Here is a 19,963-nt window from a genome sequence, read left to right on the forward strand (position 1 = left end):
TGGTTTTAGGCTGGAAGGGGAGGGAAGCAGTGGTGTTAGGGTGAGGGATGTGGTCCAACCCGCAGCCATCCTTGCTGAGGACCCGGTTGAGGATGGGGATGAAGCCCTCAGGGATGCCTTACCCTCCAGGCTCGTCTCTGTGGGCTCTTTGTTCTCTTCGGGTTGGGGAGGCTCTGGGGATCGGTGACCCTTCAGGCGGCTGCAAGAGGCTGAGGTGGGTGATGGGTCACCTTGGAGCAGCCCATGCAACGGGAGGCTGTGGGATGCCTGCTGCGGGTGCCGCAGTGCTGCCCCAGGCTTTGTGCCAGGATGGTCCCCCAGGAAATCCAGACTTGTCGGGATCTCCACCAGCTCTTGTTCTTCCTAATTCTCCATTCATCCGTAGCATTTTATGGAGCTGTCGCATCACCGCGCTCCAGCGGCCACCATCACACCCCATTTGGCAAAACTCACCCTCCACCATGGCAGCACCCCACCAAGCTGTCACCCCATAGCAGAGGGCCACCAGCTGCCTCGTTCTTGGCCTTCTTCTCCTTTTTAGGAGAACAGGTCAGCGTGGCTCCCTGAAAAGCATCTCCCGGCAGCCAGAGGTCATCCATCACACTGCGCTCATTCCTCGTGTCCCCGTGGTGAGAGGACGGCTCGTGCCAAGGACTGCAGGTGTGGGGGCTCTTATGGGATCGCTGCCTGGAGGAATGTTTTCAGAAGGAAAGTCCCTGTTTTTCTTAAGCATCACAGGGAGAGAAAGAGCAAACAGGGGAAGTGCACGGCTTGGGGATGCACACGAAGCAGCCAGACGGCAGTCCTTGCCAAAAAGATGCTTCTGACCGAGTCTGCAAGTAATCAGCCGTGTCGGAGAAATGACAACATTCAACTATCTCATGTGATTTTTGTTCTTCCCCTTGGAACCGTGCACGCAGCTTTCATTTACCAGAACAGCCAGTTCTCCCCGCACCGTTCTGCAGGTTGTGGGGTGAGATGAGCAGAACCTCTTTGTGGTGTTCTCGGGGTTATGGGGCCAAAGGGTGAGATTCTGGGAGGAAGCCCCGCTTGACAAGCAGTGAATTTTGTCCGTGGCCATTTTTATATCTCGTGTGTTCAGTCAGGAGCGTGGAGCAAGAAGGCAAAACTCTACGTGTGTATGAGTGCATTGGTAGAGGTTGAAATCCTGCTGTTGTCTGCAGGGATGGAGTGCTGCAGAGAAGTGGGGCCAGACTGGGTGGCTATAAGTCCATGCCCCATTCCTTTGGGGCCCAGCAGAGCTGTGGCTGCCATTCTTGAGAGCACGTTGCATTTGCAGAAAGCATCATGGAAAAGAAGGATTGGGATAGTGGATATTCTCGGAACTCGTGGGTGCTCCCAGTGGCGTTGTGGGGCTCTGAGAGTGCTGAGCCATGGGAAGGCTTCAGAAGTGCAAATGAAGCTGCTGGCAGTGCTGGCAGCCCAGTGTTATGTCCTTCTGTCTCTCTAAGCCAGCTGCGGTGTTTTCAAGCTGCCTTCAGCCCCATCTGCAATCCTCTTCAGCAGCACTTCCCTTCCTGACCTCCAAAATGCAGATCTTGCATGAAGGAGGAGAGGAATTTCCTGAGCAGGGTGAACAAGCCCTGCTCTATGGGAAGAGCTCTCCTTTATCAGAGCGCCCCTATGAAGTGCTGGGTGCTCCCTTATGGGACAGTTGGAAGGTGGAAACTCACCCTACTGTCTCCTTACGTGATGGCCTTGGGGAAGTTGGGATGGCAGTGGGTTTCTCATGTAGGAGAAGCCTGGGTAATGCTGTTAGGGCTCTGAGAGCTGGGGACAGGGCTGGAGCATCTCTGTGGCACCTGTGGGTTTGTGGGAGCTGCTGAATCACGGCCTGAACCTCGGATTGAGCACTGGGTCAGCCCTGGGAGCACAGGTGAAGGCAATTCTGTGCTACTGGAAGGGATGGAGCCTGGCTGCACCTCTCCTGGACCCCATTTAAGAGCTGACTGCCAGTGGGGAAGGATCTCTGCTGGAGATTGCTCCTCTTGGAGTCTTCTCAGTGAGCCCAAGGATAAGCTCTCCATCCATTCTTCTTTAGTGTAATAACCTGTTTAGCCTGACTTTCCTCTATATTTCTTAATTCTACCATCTGTATATTCGTTGGTTATACAGTGGGACAGCCAGCACTCTTCAATGCCATTAGAGACGGTGACAAGACTTTCACCAGAACAACGGCTTCGTTTTCTAGGTCAGCCCTGCTGGTTGGGGCGATGGCGGGCACGGAAAGCTGGCGTTTCTTTTCAGCTTTTACCAAGGCCATGTTGCTGCAAAGTGACTTGAAATGCATTAGTGTCACAATGCAGGAACTGCACAGAGCAGCTCGGCGGTGGCTCTCTGTCACTCATCCTTGTGTCTGCTGAAATTCCCCTTAGCAGAGAGGCAGCCAGCTTGCTAATCATATTTTCCCCCTGGTTTTATTTATTATTATTATTATTTTTGCTGGGTGTTGGTTGCAAGCATCACATTGAGGAGATGGACTGCTACCAGCATTTCGGACTAAACATTGCACCCAGTGCTCATGTGGGGAGCAGAGATGAGAGCAGAGCGTGCACTGAGCAGACCCTGCGCTCTGCGTCCTGATGGCTCATGGGGGAAGCATTTCCCGTCTGCACCTTGGTGTGCACACATGGTTTGTGTTTGTGGTGCACAGAGGGAGGGGGGCAGGGCCGTGTGTCCCACTGCAAACAATTATAAATGAACGAGAGCAACAACACTACTGTCCTGAAATAAATCACTGAGCAAATGCTCTCTGCTTTTGGCTGCCTCTGCGTGAAGACAAATGTGGAAACCCAGCCCTGGTGCAAGGCAGGTCCATGTGGTTGCTTCCCGTGCCACCTTGTTGAGCTCCCTGCCCATCCCACTGGGCTGGCTGCAGTTGGGCATCGCTGCAGCAGGAAGGGGTTTGCTGCCTGCAGGGCCCTTGCTGTGCTTGCAGCCTGCCTTCTCCCCTTGTGCAGTGACTTTGGCTCAAGGATCCATCCTGTGGTGTTCCCTTTTCTCTTTCTCATTTCTCCCAGTTGTAGGGAAACCAAATCTTCTACCTTTCGAGCCAGAAGGTGGATGTGTGGGGAAGTGGTGAGCGCGCTGTGATCCAATTAAACGAACCCCCTGTAATTGCTGTAATTTCTGTAATGCCTACAAAACAGCCAGCTGGTGCAGCCGGAGCTCCTAGCACGTTGTTGAGCAGAAGGAGAAGGTTGCACCTCCACGCTCAGGCAGGTGTGCCAGGGGAGGGATCCTGCAGAGCAGGCGTGCTGCTGGGCTGCTCCCCCCTCCCCAGTGCCCCCTCTGCCAGCGTGAAATCGGCTGCAGTTTCAAAGCTGAAACATCAATGCAGCCTCGTCGGCGATGAGGGAGATAATTAACGAGTGGGATGCTCGGTGAGGTGACGTTTGATGATGCAGAGCTGCGAGGAGAGGTGGTGGTGGAGCTGATAGCAGCTGGCTCTTGCATTATCGCTGCAGCACTGCTGTGCAGAGCGCTTTCAGCTCAATGAAGGCACCCGGAGCTGCACTGCTGCCTCTTTCAGCCTGTCTTTCAGCATTGTGCTTTACCAGCCACTGGCTAGCAATTTGCAGGGCTGTGAGCGAGCTGGGAGTATTTTAGGAGCCAGTGGTTTTCAGGAATGAGTGCTTTGCCTGTGCTTTATGACTATGATTCAAGCTGCCTTGGCTAGCTCGCCCCCAAATTACCCGTGCGTGCAGATGTTTATGGGTCTGCTGGAGCCGTGGTGGAAGCCTCGGGCTGCACTTTCTTGCTGGATATGAATAAAACACTGCAGGGATCCTCTCTCAGCCCTGGAGTTTCAAATATTAATAGGCTATCGCTTTCACGACAAGCAGTGCAACAGGTTGAGAGCGCTTTGCTGGGAAGCGTTTCCTCTTAGTGAGACCACGTATTTTAATGGCATGGCAGTGTTGCTTGAATTATGGATACCCCAAAGTGCTGGTCCACTGCATGTCCACGGATAGAGGTGTCTTTGCTCCATCCTCTGTCATCACTGCATGGCTGCACAGCCCCGTGAGCACAGAGCAAAGCGCGGTGTGGGCAGCCTCATCCTTCCTCCAGCCCTTCATCTCCATCACCAACTGAGGATGAGGAGGGGTGGAGAATTGCAGCTGTTCAGTCCCTACAGGCAGACTTCCCAGCTGGAAATCGAGGTGGAAAAGCTCCTTCTACCCTTCTGAAAAGGCAGGGCTTGCTAGCAAGGGTTGTCCAAACTCTGCTGGGTTTTGGGCAGCCTGTGCACAAAGTTAGCCAACGCTTTGCTCCCTCTGGCAGTGTGTTGGGTGATGCGTGGTCTGGTTTGCTGGATGCAGTCCTCCCACTTCTCTCATCTTGTTTTGTCGTCTTTTCTCTCTCCATCCCTGGTTTTCTGGACCCGCAGCAAACCCTGGAGACAAACCTCACCAACCTGGTTAAACGCAACAGCGAACTGGAGAACCAGATGGCCAAGCTGATACAGATCTGCCAGCAAGTGGAGGTCAGTGAGCACAGCGTGTGGCACTGGGGAGCACAGCTCAAGGCAGGGGGGTGTGCAGCATTGCTCCCACCTCCCTCGCACAGCAGTGGGACCGTGGAAGGGGTGGCATGGGCTGTGAGGGTTGGTGGGAGGCATTGCCTGCACCGTGCCACTTTGGAGAGGTCAGTCCCAAATGATGGAAAATTCCACATGGATCTGTAGGGTGGGAAGGGGGAGGTGCTGGTGTGACTGTGAGCTGCTGGGAGGAGATCTATAGGCTCCGTTGCTTTGTATTTCTATGTGTTCCCATAGCCTGTAGTGTCCTCCTGGGGTCAGCTGTGTTCCCGTTTCATCTGGAGCTCAGTTGGGATCTGATGGGGGCTGAAGTGCTGAAAAAACATTGGCTGCAGCATCTCAAAGAGCAGAACCTGGACATCTGTCCGTCCCCCAGCTGGCCAAATGCTGTCATAATCATGGAACCAAAGTTTCTGCAGGTGCAGGCGAGGATGCAGTGTGAAGCCTACAGCTGCTGGCAGGGATCTGGGAGCTCAGGGGTGTGCTCTCACCTGGGGGATGATGTGGACTGCAGCAGGTCCCAGAACAGGAGCAAAGCAAGGCAGCTTGGAAGGGGACAAGGACAGAAGTGCTGGGAGCATCTGAGCACACAGTAGTGATCCTCAGCACTCTGGGAGTGCAGTGCAGCCCTCACCTGTGGCACAGGGCTGGTGTTCCCATCGCTCGGAAGAGCCTTCAGCCCCTTTGGATGGAGGAGGTGCTGCAGTTTTGAGTCTCTCATCCTCTGAACCTCTCAAGGGTTGTTGTGCTCACCCTCCTGCAGACAGCCCATCCTCTTGTCTCTGTTGTGGCCTCGCTTTCCTTCCTGCTCCCAAACAGAGGCGGTGTGCCTCCCCGCATCCTTCCTGCTGTCAGGACAGTGATTGTGATCTCCCCTGCTTGCTGGGGCCAAAGAGCAGCGGTGGGGCTGATGGCAGCAGCACAGGGAAGGGCTTTGTGCAGGGATTACAGGAGAGCGCTGATGGGAGAGAGATCACCTTTAATCCCACCAAAGGAAGGGGCTTGGCTGACCTTGCTGCTTTGACCACTTGATCTGCAAAGCCCCTCGTGTTTGGATGTACGCTCAGGCATCTCTTGTTTGTATTTGCAAGGGAGCTCCGTGCCAGCCGTGCTTCTGGGCTGCAGCTGCTGGGCAATGTGCTCCCATGAAACCTTCGGCAGGAAGAAGGCAGCAATGCCTCGCTGTTGTCCCGAAGTACATACATCAATTAACAGCAAATTCATTTGCAGCTTTGTTTGCTGAAGTGATACACGGAGAGGGGCTGTTGCAATTAATTACTTCTTAATGGGCCATCGATTTTTTTTTTGTATTATTTTTATTTTTTTTCAGTTGCTGAGTTGAGCAGCAGGTTCCTTAAACCTTCCCAGGGAGCGAAGGCACCGATCTGCTGCAGGGATTGCTGCTGCAGGGCCAGGGGTTTTGCCAGTGCTGTGGGATGATGCAGGAAGTGCTTAAGGCAGTGTGAGGGGAATTTGCTTCACTCTCAGTTATTGCAGTGGGCCCCGGCTGGAGATTGCAGCCCTGGAGCTTCCCACATGCACTGCCAGAGCTGCCTCACCATCCAGGGAGCTGGTGGGGGTGTGGGTGTGCAGGAAAGCATGTGGGGATGTAGGAAATGGGGATGTGGGAACAGTGCAGGGATGTGAGTACAGACACACAGGGCCGCAGGGATGAGAGTATGCAGGATGTGGGGATGTGCACATACAAGGATGCAGGGATGCTGCGTGCACCATCTGGAGTCACTTCCCCACAGTGTCACACACGGGGGGAAGGGGGAAGAAGCTTTTGCTTGTGGAGCTGCATTTTGCTCCTCACCATCTGCAGCTCAGAGATGGGGCTCTGCCTCTCCTCCATCAGCACTTTCTACAACTGCCTGCCATGCTCAGGACCTCTCCCTATGGAGCTGAGGCACAGGGAAAGCACTCTGGAGGGAGCAGGGAGAGGGGGGTAGGTCTGCATGGGGCTGGGATCTGTATTGTGCTCCTGGGGAATTCAGGGATGTGGAGCTCTGATTGCTCCACTGCCTTCCTGCTGCTCTGAATCCTAGGTTTGATTTCCACCCCCCGCCACTACCTTGCAGCAGATTTTGAAGATTATCCTGTTTTTCTCAGCTCAGTTATCCTCGCACACCGTCAGCTGTCTCCCACTTGGCCATTGCATAACCTGCTGGCCAGCTTTAAAGAAAAGATCTCGTAGCAAATGTGTTTCGCTCAGGGATGGCTGCGGTGTTCTCCGCTGTTGGAGATCGCTCTGAGAGCACAATGTGAAGAAAACCTGTTTCTGTCCTGCAGTTGGCTGTTTAATTGGCTGAGCAGCAGGGCTCGGGTCCCTGCCTCAGCTCCCTGAAGGCCTCGTGCTCCCAGCGCTGCTGGGCTTCCAGGTGGGAATGTGGACACGGGGGGAAGCTCATGGCTTTGTTCCACTCCCTCGCTGCTTTGGTTGGAATGAAGGCTGCAGCTCTATTGCTGCAGGTGGGGAAGGAAAGCTGAGGGGAGAGGGCCCTTCCTGGAGCTCCTTGCTGAGCGTAGACGTGGCCAGGGCAGTTCTCCAGCCACAGGCTTTAAACTGTGACAGATCCATTCCGTGGGTTGCATTCCTACCATCAGTGCTTGGGTCTGGGAGGTGTCACAGTGCAGGAAGCTGTGCTGGGTGCTCACTCCATTCTCCCTTTTGGTGCAATGGTAGTGGGAGCTGCCAGAGGGGCTCACATCCCGTTTCCTATCCCAGCTGATGGAGCGTGGCCACCTGCGGTCCCTGGTCATTATTCAGAGCGCAGTGCCCTGTAGCAGCACCCCGGCAGCTCCAACCATGCATGCCTTTGCTTTCCCTGCCCAGGTGAACACAGCCATGCATGAGGCCAAGCTGATGGAGGAGTGTGACGAGCTGATGGAGATCATCCGCCAGCGTAAGCAGGTCATCGCCGTCAAGATCAAGGAGACGAAGGTAAGCACAGCATGAGTCCCCAGGGCTCCTCCTGCAAGCACCAAGCTTGCACAGTCGCTTGCATCAGCCCAGACAGCTTCCTCAGGGCTTTTCTATCACTGCACTGCTGATATAATAATGTAGAATTAATATTTAAGGGCCATCCCAGCCCTGCGCTGCATTGTAGCCCTAGGCAAGTTTTCCTGCCTTTCTGAGCCTGGGTATCCGTTGGGCTCCCACTCTGTGCATCCATTGCAGCACCCAGAGCTGAGCTGTGCTGCTTGTCCTGCCTGGAGCATCACCGCTCCAGCACTGGGTGTCTGCACACAAGGGCTGGGGATCAGCTCACCCCACGTGCATCTGTGCAAGGGCCAGTGTTGCCCTCGGGCACTGTGGACCCTCTTCTGCAGGGGTGGAAGCTTGGAAACGTGTGCTTTTATCCCAGCCACTTCAGGAAACATATTTTATGTAACGGTGCCTTCTGCTGGTCCATCTGTCTGTCTGCCTCTCACTTCCCACCCTCTCCCCCGAATGCATTTTGACCACGCTGTCCAGTTTCAGGCAGAACGCTGGCACTCAGAGCTGGTTTTTCCTCCTGGTTGGTTTCTGGGGAGAACAGAGAGGCTCTGATGTGTTGCCCCACGCTGGCAGCAGGAACTCAGCTGCGTGTGAACTCAAAGCAGTGAGCTGGTGCCTGAGCAGCTGCAATTCCAGCACCGTTGGTGCACGTGTGTGATGTGGGGCAGTGTGAGAGGATGGCTGTTTGGCAGTGGGTGAGCTGGGAGCGCAGCACAGCCGCTGGGAACCCCTGCATGGTGCTCCTTGTGCATCCCCGGGTCTCCCAGCATCTCTGCTCTGAGCTGCTCGGGATGGGAGGTGTGAGAGACGCGGTGGTTTCTAAGCAGCCTTTCTCAGGAGCCTGAGCTGCAAGCAGTGGAGAATTTAACAAGCACAAAAAAAGAAAAGCAGAGAGAGCTGGGGCTGGTGGCTGCCTGGGAATGCTCAGGCTGCACAGCGAGAAGCAGTGTGCTAAATTACCTTCGACTTCTCCACTTCTGGGCTGCTCTTCCCAATGAGAAGCCCAGCACAGAGCGTGGGTGGCTGCTCGCTCCGCAGACAAACCCCTCTCTTTTACAGTGGAAAAAGCATCAGCTGTGCAGGGAGGCAGCTTGAAGCGATGCTCACCTAACAGCAGCCCCTTTCCTCCCCCCTGCAACCTTTGCCATCAGGGACTTACAGACATGTGGGTACTGGTGTCCCTGGGGAGGCTGTGAGCTCCTGGGGCTGCAGTGCAGGTGGTGATGCCGTGTGGGGACGCATCCCCGTGCACCAGAGCTGCTCTGCCTTCAAACAGCACAGACCAGAGCTGCAGTCCGAGGCTTGTGAAGCTTGAGAATCCCCAGAGATGAGCGCTGCGGGCTCTGCTGTGTGCTGGGATGTGGTCAGAAGGAGCTGGTGCCTGGGCACGCCATCACAGCAAGGGCCGGGACTGGTGCTGTGCTCTCTCCTTTCTTGAAGCTTGTCTTTTCATTTCTCTTTTGGATGATTTTTATTTTCCACCAAGGCTGGTCTTAAAACAAATCACCCCTCAGCCTGCTGAGCCCCAGCAAGCCTCCCTGCCTGCCCTGTGCAAACAGCCCTTCGGAGCCATGCCTGCCTGCCGCTAGCTGAGGCGAGCCCCCTGGCCTCCCTTTCCTCAACTGGAGCAGTTTGAAGCCTATCTGCTGGCTTCCCACCCCCATGCTGTCTGTCTGCAGCTCACGCAGTGGTTCTGGAGCTGAGAACCCACTGCTCTGTGAGAGGCCTGGCTATCAGCATCAAATCAGTGGGATTTGCAGGCTGGGGACGCAGTGACAGCGCTGACACCTGGGAGAGCAGCTCCAGCAGCTGCTGTCAGCTGCCAGCACTGCAGCTCGGCTGCTTGACAAGTCCCAGGCACTATGGGCACGGACTGACAGTGTGCTGGGGGGGCACGGGGTGATGCAGCAGAATGAGGGGGTTATCATTAAAAGATGAAAAACGGGAGGAGGGATTGATGTCAGGATGAGCTGCGTGCAGGTGAGCAGTGCAGAGCACCAGCTGTGGGATGGCTGTGGGTGGGCACAGGGAATGGGGATGGACCTCCAGTCTTGTGACTGGCTCATTGCCTGCTCTAATTCAGTGCACCCTACAGAAACGTGAGTGCTGCAGCCCGCGAGCGATGCCAGGGATGAGCACTGTTCCTACAGCTCGGTCCTTGCTGCATGCTGGGGATTTCTAAGGGGTTTTCACTGAGCTTCTCCCCCATTGGTTCTTCTGAGAACTGACATTCGGTTGGGTTTCTCTGTTCCCTTGAGCACCCATGGTACTCCCATGAGACGTGTCACCAAGCCTGTTGTCTTTGTTTCTTCCTTTGTGGCTTGCTTGGTGCTGTCTGTCAGTAAATACTCCCCCAGGAGCCCCATAGGAAAGAGACCGAGTGGTCAGAGGGTCCTGGAGTGGGTCAGCACTGCGCAGGACTTGTTGGGATACCAGTGGGGATGGAGCAGAGGCTGCTGTGCCCTATGTTACGGTGCAACACTGGCGCTGCTTTCCCATCCATCCAGCTGAGCACCACCACCTTGCTGTGCTCACCCCACAGGTGATGAAGCTGAGGAAGCTGGCCCAGCAGGTCGCCAACTGCCGGCAGTGCCTCGAGCGCTCCACGGTCCTCATCAACCAAGCAGAGCACATCCTGAAGGAGAATGACCACGCTCGCTTCCTGCAGACAGCCCGGAATGTGGCAGAGAGGTGGGTGGCAGCCTGGTTGCCTAAGTGCTGTGAGATAGCCTGCAGTGATCTCACTGTGTCCCCCGAGTGCTGCCCTCGGATAGCACTGCTGGTGGTGGCAGGGCAGGAGCTGCGTGGCACCTCTGAAGGGTGCTGAGGGATGCAGCCTGGCAGCACCGATGTGGGGAGAGCCAAGCTGGGGCATGGGGATGGGACCCCCAGTGATGGGCCCCCAGCTCTATGCCCTGTCCCTGCCACTCCGCTGGGTGTCGTGCTGCATCACCTGCTGTCCCCTGCTGCCATGCTGTGTCACCGTGGGGCTGCTCACCCCCTTCCCATCAGCCGGGAGTCGGGAGCAGAGTGCACCCCGATGCGGATTGATGGGCTCTTCTCTCCTTTCAGGGTCGCCATGGCAACTGCATCCTCTCAAGTTCTGATACCAGATATCAATTTTAATGACGCCTTTGAAAACTTCGCCTTGGATTTTTCCAGAGAGAAGAAACTGCTGGAGGGGTTGGATTATCTCACCGGTGAGCACGGGGGCACGTAACCCCTGCTCTGCCCCCCAGCACTGCCTCTTTCCCCCCACCGAGTGCTGGGAGGGGGGATTTTAAACCGGGTCAATGGTGGGTCATAGGAGAGCAGAAGCCCCAAGGCAGCGATGTCTTCCCATCATCTTGTCGGCACCACAGGAGTTCAGAAAGTGGGGGAAAAAATGATGCTCTCCACCAGTGATGGAGGAGGTGATGCCCCCAGGGTGGGACAGACAAGGAGGCATGGGAATAAACTGCTTGCTGGGGCTGGAGAGCCAGGGGGAGGGCTGGGGGCTGTGGGGAGGTGAGGACGTTGTTACTTAACTTGTAAAATGAGGCTCTGCTCCCTGCGTGAGCCCCATAAAGAGCAAAAAAAAAGCCCAATGCGTATGACAGCAAGCAAACAGCAGCTTGTTGAAATCATTCCCTGCAGCACCGAACCCTCCGTCTGTGCGTGAGGAGCTCTGCACGGCCTCCCATGACACCATCACAGTCCACTGGATCTCGGAGGATGAGTTCAGCGTCAGCTCTTACGAGCTCCAGTACACCATCTTCACCGGGCAAGCCAACTTCATCAGTAAGTTGCTGCTTATTGAGCAGCCCCCAACCCAAAAGTAGGCATGGCAGAAGCGGGGATGCTGATCTCATGTTCTGCAGGAGGGCACAGCTGGCCTGGTGCGTCAGCTGGGGGCTCAGGTAGAGCACAGCAGGAAATGCCTAAGGGATGGGGTATCTGTTTAATTTCCCCCCTTCTTAAAAGCGGTGGTTTAAAATGACACTTAAAGTCATCTAAATGGACTCTCAGCTCTTGAGCACCAAGCGATTGCCATGGTGGGGAGAGGTGGTGGAAAGGGCAGGGCTTGGAGCTGTGACGGCCCAGCAGCCCTCAAGGATGGGCAAGTCACATCTGCACTCTCCATCAGATTTTCCTCATCATTTGCTGTCAGCAAACATTATTTAAAAGCCAAACACAGAAGCTGGTTTGGTTGCACTTGGAGGAAAGGGAGATCTGTGGGTCTCCACGGAGGGGCAGAAGGGTGGCTTGGTCAGAAAGCCAAGGGCTGTTTGCTGTGATTTCATGTGATACAGCCTTATTCCTGCAATTTGAGAGGGTTTGCATGGATGTGTTAATTGGAGCACAAAAGTACATCTTCCAGTTTGTCCATCCTGGAATGGTGCCCTTGGGAGAGGGCAGCATCCCAGCAGGATGGCCAGGCACTGATGTTCTGCTCCTGGCTGTACCTCGGGATGCTCAGTGCTGGAGGATGCGCTCCCCAAATGCTCTGCATGGACTTTTTGAGCTTCCATTAGCTTATCTAACTTCACAGGAAGATGGAGGCTCAGGAAGGCTGTGAAGTGCCCTGTGCTGCATGCAGGAAGCTGCTCCTGCCACGTCCTGCTGGCGGCTCCCAGAGCTGATAAACGTGCATCCCCACAGCCAGGAGTGGAAAATGCTGATTGATTTCCTCTTGGCCAGACATTGCCTGGAGTTACCCGGTCCTACAGTATCCGGATGTCCCCACCCTGCTGCTCTGTGTTCCCCCTCTCCTACAAACACCTTTTCTCCAATGTTTTGCTCTTCTCTCAGAGCTCGGTGAGCATTTTAGGCATCCCCAGCCTCCATCTCCATGCCAGCTGCCAGCTGAGGAAGGACCACTGAGCCGTTCAGGGGCTGAGAGGCACCAGGAGGTCTTTGCCCCACTCTCAACGTGGACTGGAGCCCACTGAGGGCTCGGCCCCTTGGGATGGAGAGCACGGACCCCGAGCCCTGTGCTCAGTGCCTGAGGGTGGGATGGGCTTTGGCAGAGGTGGGAATGACAAGGCTGTGGTGATGAGCAGCAAGGAGAGCCCGAAGGGGCAGGTGTCTGCAGCAGCTTCCTTGGCCTCCTTCTTGAAGAAGGAGGAAAGAAAACATCAGTTAACACCTCCAAGCAGAAAATGAATAATATATTGTGACTTGCAATAACGTGTTCAGGACCGGGCAATGAAAGAGTCTGAGTTCTGCAGGAACCCATGCGTGAAGAGGTGATGAAAATAGCACACAGGGCTCACCAAGCAGAGCACCAGTGGGCTTCCAGCAGGGCAGGTGCCTGCTCATGACACACAGCTGCTCGTGCACAGCTTCCCCTGCACGCTGCCTTTACATCTGAGTGCTCGGCGGGACGCAGGTGTTTTGTGTAGATGACAAACACTGCGATAAAAAGGATGTTTTCCAGCTTTGGCAAGGAGAGGAGCCCTCAGCCCTCCAGGCCAAGCCTTTCTCGGTAGCTTTGAAAAGGACACCCGCTTTGGAGGCTGAATTGCTCCATGATTGCCATCTCTCAGCCTCTCTGCCCTTTGCGGGGCCGGATCCCAAGGTGGCTCTTGGCTGCAGGGAGATAACAGCCGCCACAGCTCTGCCTGCAGGATACCGTCGCTATCATTGCTGTTGGATTTTCTACTTCAGATAGCATTGCTCTGCTCCCCTAGGCGGCTTCCATGTGTACTTCAGACCAAATCCTTGCTGACAACGACTGCAAGCTCTGGCTGAGCGAGCCGCGGGGGAGGAATAATCCCAGTGCTGTCCCCACGTGAGCCTTCGAGGAGGAGGTGTGGAGTGTTTTCCCGGCTCCCGACGCACAGCTGTGCACACACACATGGATGGCAGGATGCTGGAATCCCTCCTCCAGCAGCACGCCTTCCCAGCCCACTCCTCACATGCCGTCTCACACCTCGCCCCCAGACCTGCTGGATTGCAGGGAGCCCCCAGCTCCCACCACTGAGCATCATTGATCCTCCTTATGCTGAAGGCAGCGCTCCCACGTTGCAGTATCAGCCCCAGAGCTGCTTTTTGATAGCACGGAGCATCTGTAGCTGCAGTGAATTCTATGGGGCACCAGCTGCCCACAGCCTCTTGGTGCTAGCTCAGCTGTTGACCCCAGAACTGGCAGCTCCCTTTGCCCTCAGAAGGTCTTTCTTGCCCTGGGACCTGCTGCACATGACAGTGCTTTTCTCCTTTCCTGTAGCACCGTGTTGTGGAATCACAGAATGGCCGAGGTTGGAAGGGATCTTTAAGATTAAGGTGTTCCAACTCCTGCTGTGGGTTGTAAGGAGTCACCCCATCTTTAATACATCGCCGTGCTTTCAGTATATCTGTCAAACAAACCCCTGCAGCGTTAGGGCTCGTGGCCTCCACAGTCTCCTCATTAATTTCTATTCCCAGAAGGAGCCCTTTCCCTTACCCAGGAGTAACCCTTTCCCCTTCTCCTATATGGCAGGTCTCTACAACTCCATGGACAGCTGGATGATCGTCCCCAACATCAAGCAGAACCACTACACCGTGCACGGGCTGCAGAGCGGCACCCGCTACATTTTCCTGGTCAAGGCCATCAACCAGGCGGGCAGCCGGAACAGCGAGCCTGCACGGCTCAAAACCAACAGTACGTATGGCAGGGAGCGGAGCAGTGATCCCCAGCATCACCTCCCTGCCCTGCTGGGACTTGTCTCAGGGCTGTGTCACCCAGCGTGTTCCAATCAGCTCTCTGCTGGGGTTTAGGGGCTCATAGGGTCACAGAACGGCTGGGTTGGAAGGGATCTTCGTGCCCACACAGCCCCACTCCTGTACCGTGGGCTGCGTATCCCACCAGCTCAGGGCCCGCCTGCAGCCTGTGGCACCTCAGAGATGGGCAGCCCCATCTCTGGGCAGCAGTGCACAGCCTCACCGCCCTCTGAGCCAAGCATTTCTGCCCACCCTCTGACCTAAAGCTCCCCTCTTTTAGCTTAAAGCCATTCCCTCCAAGCCTGGTGAGCACAGCGCTCCTTCGGGCTTCTCTCCGTGACGCTGCAATCACTCAAGGCTTTGAAAGCTCTCAGTAGGCTTTTGAAATGATTTATTGCTTCCACCTCCTCGTTTTCTTTGCGAAACCTGCGCAACCTTAAACAAAATGAGCTGAAGTGGAGTCGGTGCACTGGTGGGGTGGGGGAGCTGCCGAGATGGGCAGGCTCCAATCCCGTTCTGCCTTGTTTGTTAACAATGCATCCCTCCCACGGCTGCTGTTTTTGAGAGCTTTCTAAGTGCCTTGAGAGGCGCTCGCTGTGGAAATGAGAAATTGGGGACTTGACAAGCCAAGAGCAGCGGTGTGACACAGCAGCACGGAGGGGAGCAAAGGCTCTTGCTTCAGCAGCTCCCCGGGGACAGAGCTCACTCCGGGGCTTTTTTAGCCAAGTGTCATTTGCTGGAGATAGGGGCACGATGCTGAGCGCTCTGCTTGGCTGCTGAACTCCATTTAGGAGAATAAATCAGCGCCCAGTCGGGCTTTGAACTCCCCTTGTCGCTCAGATGTGTCTGCAGCAACTTGCTGCACTTGTTAAAATCTGGAGCAGGCATTGCCTGAAGCGCTACACAAATTATTTTGTGTTTCTGTGGCTTTGAGGAGCTCCTTCCTTGGGCAGCAGTCCCAGTGCCTGCAGCTCTGCTGCTCTTCAGGCCACCAACGGTTGGTGGCTGATGGTGCCCAGTGGCTGATGGCCAGCCTTGCTGCTTACCTTCTGACTTCGCCTATTGCTGCCTGCTTTTATGTGCTGTAAAGCTTCCAGGTTTCTGGAGCAGAGAGCTGTCATTCTGGCCGTAGGGATGGGCTGTGCGCATGAAGGGGGCTCACTGGTCATCCTTGGCCAGATTTCTGTGTGATGGTGCTAGCTTGACTTTGGGGCTGTGCCTGGTGCCTTGCAGCCTGTCCCACCTCTCCGTACAGCAGGATGTGGGCAGCTGGATGGAGAGGAGTGGCACCCATCTGGGACAGGGAGATGAGAGGAAAGGAGGTGCAGTGATTTGGCGAAGGGATGCCTCCTCTCCAGGTTGTATTTTCACAAAATCACAGAAGGTCAGAAAAGATCTCTACGATCACCAAGAGCAACCAACCCATTGCCACCGTGCCCGCTAAGGCCACGTTCCTGCCTGATGTCCTTGGGCAGGGGGCACTGAGGAGGGATGTTCAAACCTCAGGTCAAGGGGTGCCGCGTGGTGCTGAGCATCCAGCACAAATCGAGCTCTGGGATTTTGTGTGTGAAGTCAACGGGATGCTGTAATACCTGTGAACTGTAGGTGGTTGTGCCTTGCAGCACTGGGTGCTGGAGAGAGCCCCAGCTGGGGTTGAAGGATGGTCCATAGCCCAGAGTTTCCAACAGAAAGCCATGAAATGCTGGTGTGGGATGCTGCCCTTGTCAACGCGGAGCTGCGTGCTTCTCTCCTTTCCCAGTGGGCAATTAGGAGACAGCATGCACTTTCCAGCTGCTGTAAGCTCCGTGGAGGTGTCAGCAGTTCGACGGGCAGGGCCAATTAGCACGTTTCACAGCCTCCTTTGTGCTCCCAGAGCGCTGTTTGGAGAGATGGCTTTGCCACAGAAGGTCAGTGTCAGGGCACATTGATTTCCGCAGCATCAGCGCTGCCACTAAATCTGTGTTTTCAAGCTGCCCTGAGCAGAAGAGCTGGGGGAAAAGAGCTTTGGTCTGGTGACAGGAAGAAACCTTTTGCTGAAGCTGTTCTTGGATCGGTCTTTATTATTAGCAAGTGTCCAAAAGTGGCCGAAACTGACAGAATGAGGGACTGTGCAAGGGATGGCCGTAAATGAAGAGCATGGGAGATGTTCTCCATGGTCCTCGCCGTGACCGTTGTGGGCAGGTCTGATTCTCGTGCTCATTTCTGTCTTTTCCTGATCTGTTTGAGACCCTGAGGGTCATACAGTGCCTCATTAGAGGGGTGGGCTTGCAGCAGTGTGAGCAGCTCTGCTGTTAGCAGCAGGAACGTGGCAGTGCTGATGCTTCCTATGGAGCAAGGTGAGATGAGTGCGATCCCGAAGCAAGCTGGGAGTGTTGGAAGCTTCATAGGTCTGAATAGATTAACTCAGCATCGTGGCTTTGCTTCCTCAAAGTGATGGCAGGACAACAGTCGCTGCTCTCCAGACCTCTGCCAGGGGTCTTGTGCTGTTCCTGACTGCACAGCTGGATGGCCCAGCTGGAAGCTCACAGCCAGGTTTGCGCTGCAGTGCTGGTGGCACTGGGGTGGACGGATGGAGCAGGGATGTCACCAGCTGTGGCATTTACTCAGCTGGAGCTCACCTAACACAGGTGAGCTCAGGGAAGTCAGCAGGAGCTGCTGAGTCTTTCCAGCCTTTGTTCTTTCCATGAAGCCTTGACAAAAGCTGGTGATGCTGCTGGCCCCTTCCTTGCAACGTGCTGGTAAGGCGAGCAGAGAACTGAGCAATTCACCCAGGATGGGGATGGGCATTGCCCACGTTGGGCAGGGGTCTCTGCCTGCCCCAAGGCTTCATTAACCCTTAACTTGTCCTAGTGGCACGTCCCACAAGCCCAAGGCCAGGATTTCCTCTTTGCTACTGACCTCAGAAAGGGGTCAGCGCCAGCCAGAGGACGCGTGTGCCTCTGTCCTGATGGAGCTGGGTATTTTTATCCCTCCCTTCCTCCAAGCTTGTCTCTCTGTGTTACTGCTGGGAAAAGGCAGATCTCAAAATATTCCAGAAGCTGTAGGATAAGATCACTCTCAGTCTGCAGCTTTACTTTCAGCCCTCCCCACTCATTTATCTCACAATAAATGAATTTTCTCAAGGAAAATAAACGTGAACCACCAGAGCAAGCAGAGAGCGATGTGGATGAGCTCAGTTACAGGGCTGCACTGGAAAGCTCTGCACACTGCCTTGGCTCTGTTTGCAACACTTCCTAAGACGTGGATTTCCAACAGCCTTGCTGGAAGCATTGGCCAGGTGCTGTGCCTCTCCAAGCCTCAGTTTGCACAGCTGAAAAAGCAGGAGGGGTGGCTGGCTGCATGCTGTGGGGGCTGCCAGCAACAGGCAGTGGGTTTCAGCTATTAAGTGGTCCTATAGCAGCTGCCCCATTTGCTTTGCTCTGTGCTGAATTAGACAGATCCCTCTCAAAATCACATCCGGGCTCTGTAGGATGTTTGTACACTGATGTGACAGGGCCAGGTCCCCACTGCCATGCGTTGCATCTGAAAAGCTGAGAGGGTGGGATTTGAAAACCAACTGAGTTACGTCACCTGTGCAGGCGAACGTCATGCAGCCACGTTGGTTTGGCTGTCAGAGGGCTGCTAACCTAACATGAGAATTGCAGCTGTGTTCCGAGCCCAAAAGGTCTGCAGAATCCATCAGACTTGGCTGAGTTGGAGAAGAAAGGCTGTGTGCTCCCAGCTGGCTCCGTGCTCACTTCCAGCCTCAGCCAAACACGGGCTGCACTCAATGCCTTTGGTTTGCTTCCAAGCCCAAGCTGTCTTCTCCAGGCGTCCCAGCCCTTGTTTGGCAGCACAGAAACACTGGAAAACCTCAGGCATGTTTCCTGTAAAGTGTAATAGCAGCCTGCACTGCAGGGAGCGAGCTGTGTCGGCTGTTGATGGGGACTTGGGGACATGCTTGATGCTGCACTACTTCTTCTGTGATTCAATATTGTTATAGCAGCACTTAAGGGTCTATTCTCCCTTCTCTCTGCTCGTATAACTCTCATTACTGCTAATAGAGTATGGATCCGTTAGGGGATTCAGGCAGGCTGCACGCCTTGCCCAGAGTGCTGCGCGGTCCTTAATGGTGTCGTCAGTGCCTTTTCCATTAGCTGGAAGCATCCCCTCTCTCCGCCACAGCATTTTACAACATTAACAGCAAGCAAAAGGGAGTGTTTTGGACGAGGGAATGAGGCATATGAACGGGGCAATGTGCAATAAAAAGGCTTCCAGTGTTCCGGGGTCATACATGCTGGGGATGCTATCTCTATCCCAGTAGCACCTTTGGCTCATGGGGAAATATCCCAAGAGCCTGGGGCAGACGTTTCCTGCCTGCATTCTGCCTGCACAGCGATGACAACACCCACAAATAGTAACCTACACGTCCTCTTCTAATAGGTCAGCCTTTTAAGCTGGACCCCAAGATGGCCCACAAGAAGTTGAAGATCTCCAACGATGGGCTGCAGATGGAGAAGGACGAGAGCTCCCTGAAGAAGAGCCACACGCCCGAGAGGTTCAGTGGGACCGGGTGCTACGGTGCGGCGGGCAACGTCTTCATCGACAGCGGCTGCCACTACTGGGAGGTGGTGGTGGGCTCCTCCACTTGGTAGGCACCCCCTGACCTTTCCTCCATCTCCTGGAGGCCCTCAGTATCCCCTGAGTTGCCGTGCACTGTGCTGGGGTTCAAGTCTGGGGTTACTCAAGGTTGCAGAGTTGGACGCTGTTGTCATGGCTGGGACCTGGCATTGGGCTGGCTGTGGGTGCAGTGCTCTGTGAGTGCCTCCTCTCTGCCAGAAGGCTGTGGGATGGCCCCAACAGGACTGCAAGGTGAAGCGTTACGTGTCTATTTCTCTCCCCTGCTGACCTCACCAATGCAGCTCTTGCCTTGATGGCACCGTCGTTGGGTTCAGGCTCTTGGCATGCGTTCCTGTGCAAGCAGCCAGAGATGCGTCCAGCCTGCACAGGCGGGTGAAACACAACCCAACGCACGTCGGGGTTAGATTCAGTCTCACAGTGAGGTCTCTGAGCAAAGCTTCTCCTCTCTCCCAGGTACGCCATCGGCGTGGCTTACAAGTCGGCTCCCAAGAACGAGTGGATCGGGAAGAACTCCTCATCTTGGGTCTTCTCCCGCTGCAACAACAACTTTGTGGTGAGGCACAACAACAAGGAGATGCTGGTGGAGGTGCACCCGCAGATGAAGCGCCTCGGCGTCCTCCTGGATTACGACAACAACGCGCTCTCCTTCTACGACCCGGCCAACTCCCTGCACCTGCACACCTTCGAGGTCTCCTTCATCCTCCCGGTGTGCCCCACGTTCACTATCTGGAACAAATCCTTGATGATCCTCTCGGGTCTGCCTGCCCCAGACTTCATAGATTACCCAGAGCAGCAGGAGTGTAACTGCAGGCCCCAGGAGTCCCCATATGTATCAGGGATGAAAGCCTGTCACTAGGAGCGATCCTGCCCCACGGTGGTACCGGTGATGTGGGCCGGGGCTGGCAGTGGGCACCAGGAGCCCTCCGAGCCACAGAGCAGCCACAATGCTCCAACAGGAGGGCACCCACCTGCGGCTCGTTTTATTTTTAAGGGGAAAACAAAAGAACCTCTGAAAATAAACTCCTGTTGGCCGGCTCCACGTGTGCACGCCAGGCTCCTGCAGCATCTTCGTGGCTCTCCCCGGGGCAGATCGTCACGTG

At 55.3% G+C, this 19,963-nt stretch overlaps 1 protein-coding gene across 2 annotated transcripts in view; it reads left to right on the forward strand.

Annotated features, from left to right (window-relative positions):
• Positions 1-19,719, forward strand: part of MID2 (midline 2) — a gene marked incomplete at both ends in the record, with an annotated part of 40,655 nt that extends 20,936 nt beyond the window's left edge. The window contains 8 exons of one of the 2 annotated variants that reach the window (XM_079541706.1): positions 4,412-4,507; positions 7,398-7,505; positions 10,105-10,253; positions 10,635-10,762; positions 11,199-11,346; positions 13,925-14,184; positions 18,666-18,873; positions 19,317-19,719. In XM_079541706.1, the coding sequence (XP_079397832.1) occupies positions 4,412-4,507; positions 7,398-7,505; positions 10,105-10,253; positions 10,635-10,762; positions 11,199-11,346; positions 13,925-14,184; positions 18,666-18,873; positions 19,317-19,719 (1,500 nt within the window). The remainder of the gene's footprint in view (positions 1-4,411; positions 4,508-7,397; positions 7,506-10,104; positions 10,254-10,634; positions 10,763-11,198; positions 11,347-13,924; positions 14,185-18,665; positions 18,874-19,316) is intronic. The other variant, XM_079541707.1, reaches the window with a different exon arrangement.
• Between the last annotated feature and the right edge of the window lie 244 nt (positions 19,720-19,963).

Source organism: Tetrao urogallus, assembly GCF_951394365.1.
Source record: "Tetrao urogallus genome assembly, chromosome: 13".
Lineage (NCBI taxonomy): Eukaryota > Metazoa > Chordata > Aves > Galliformes > Phasianidae > Tetrao > Tetrao urogallus.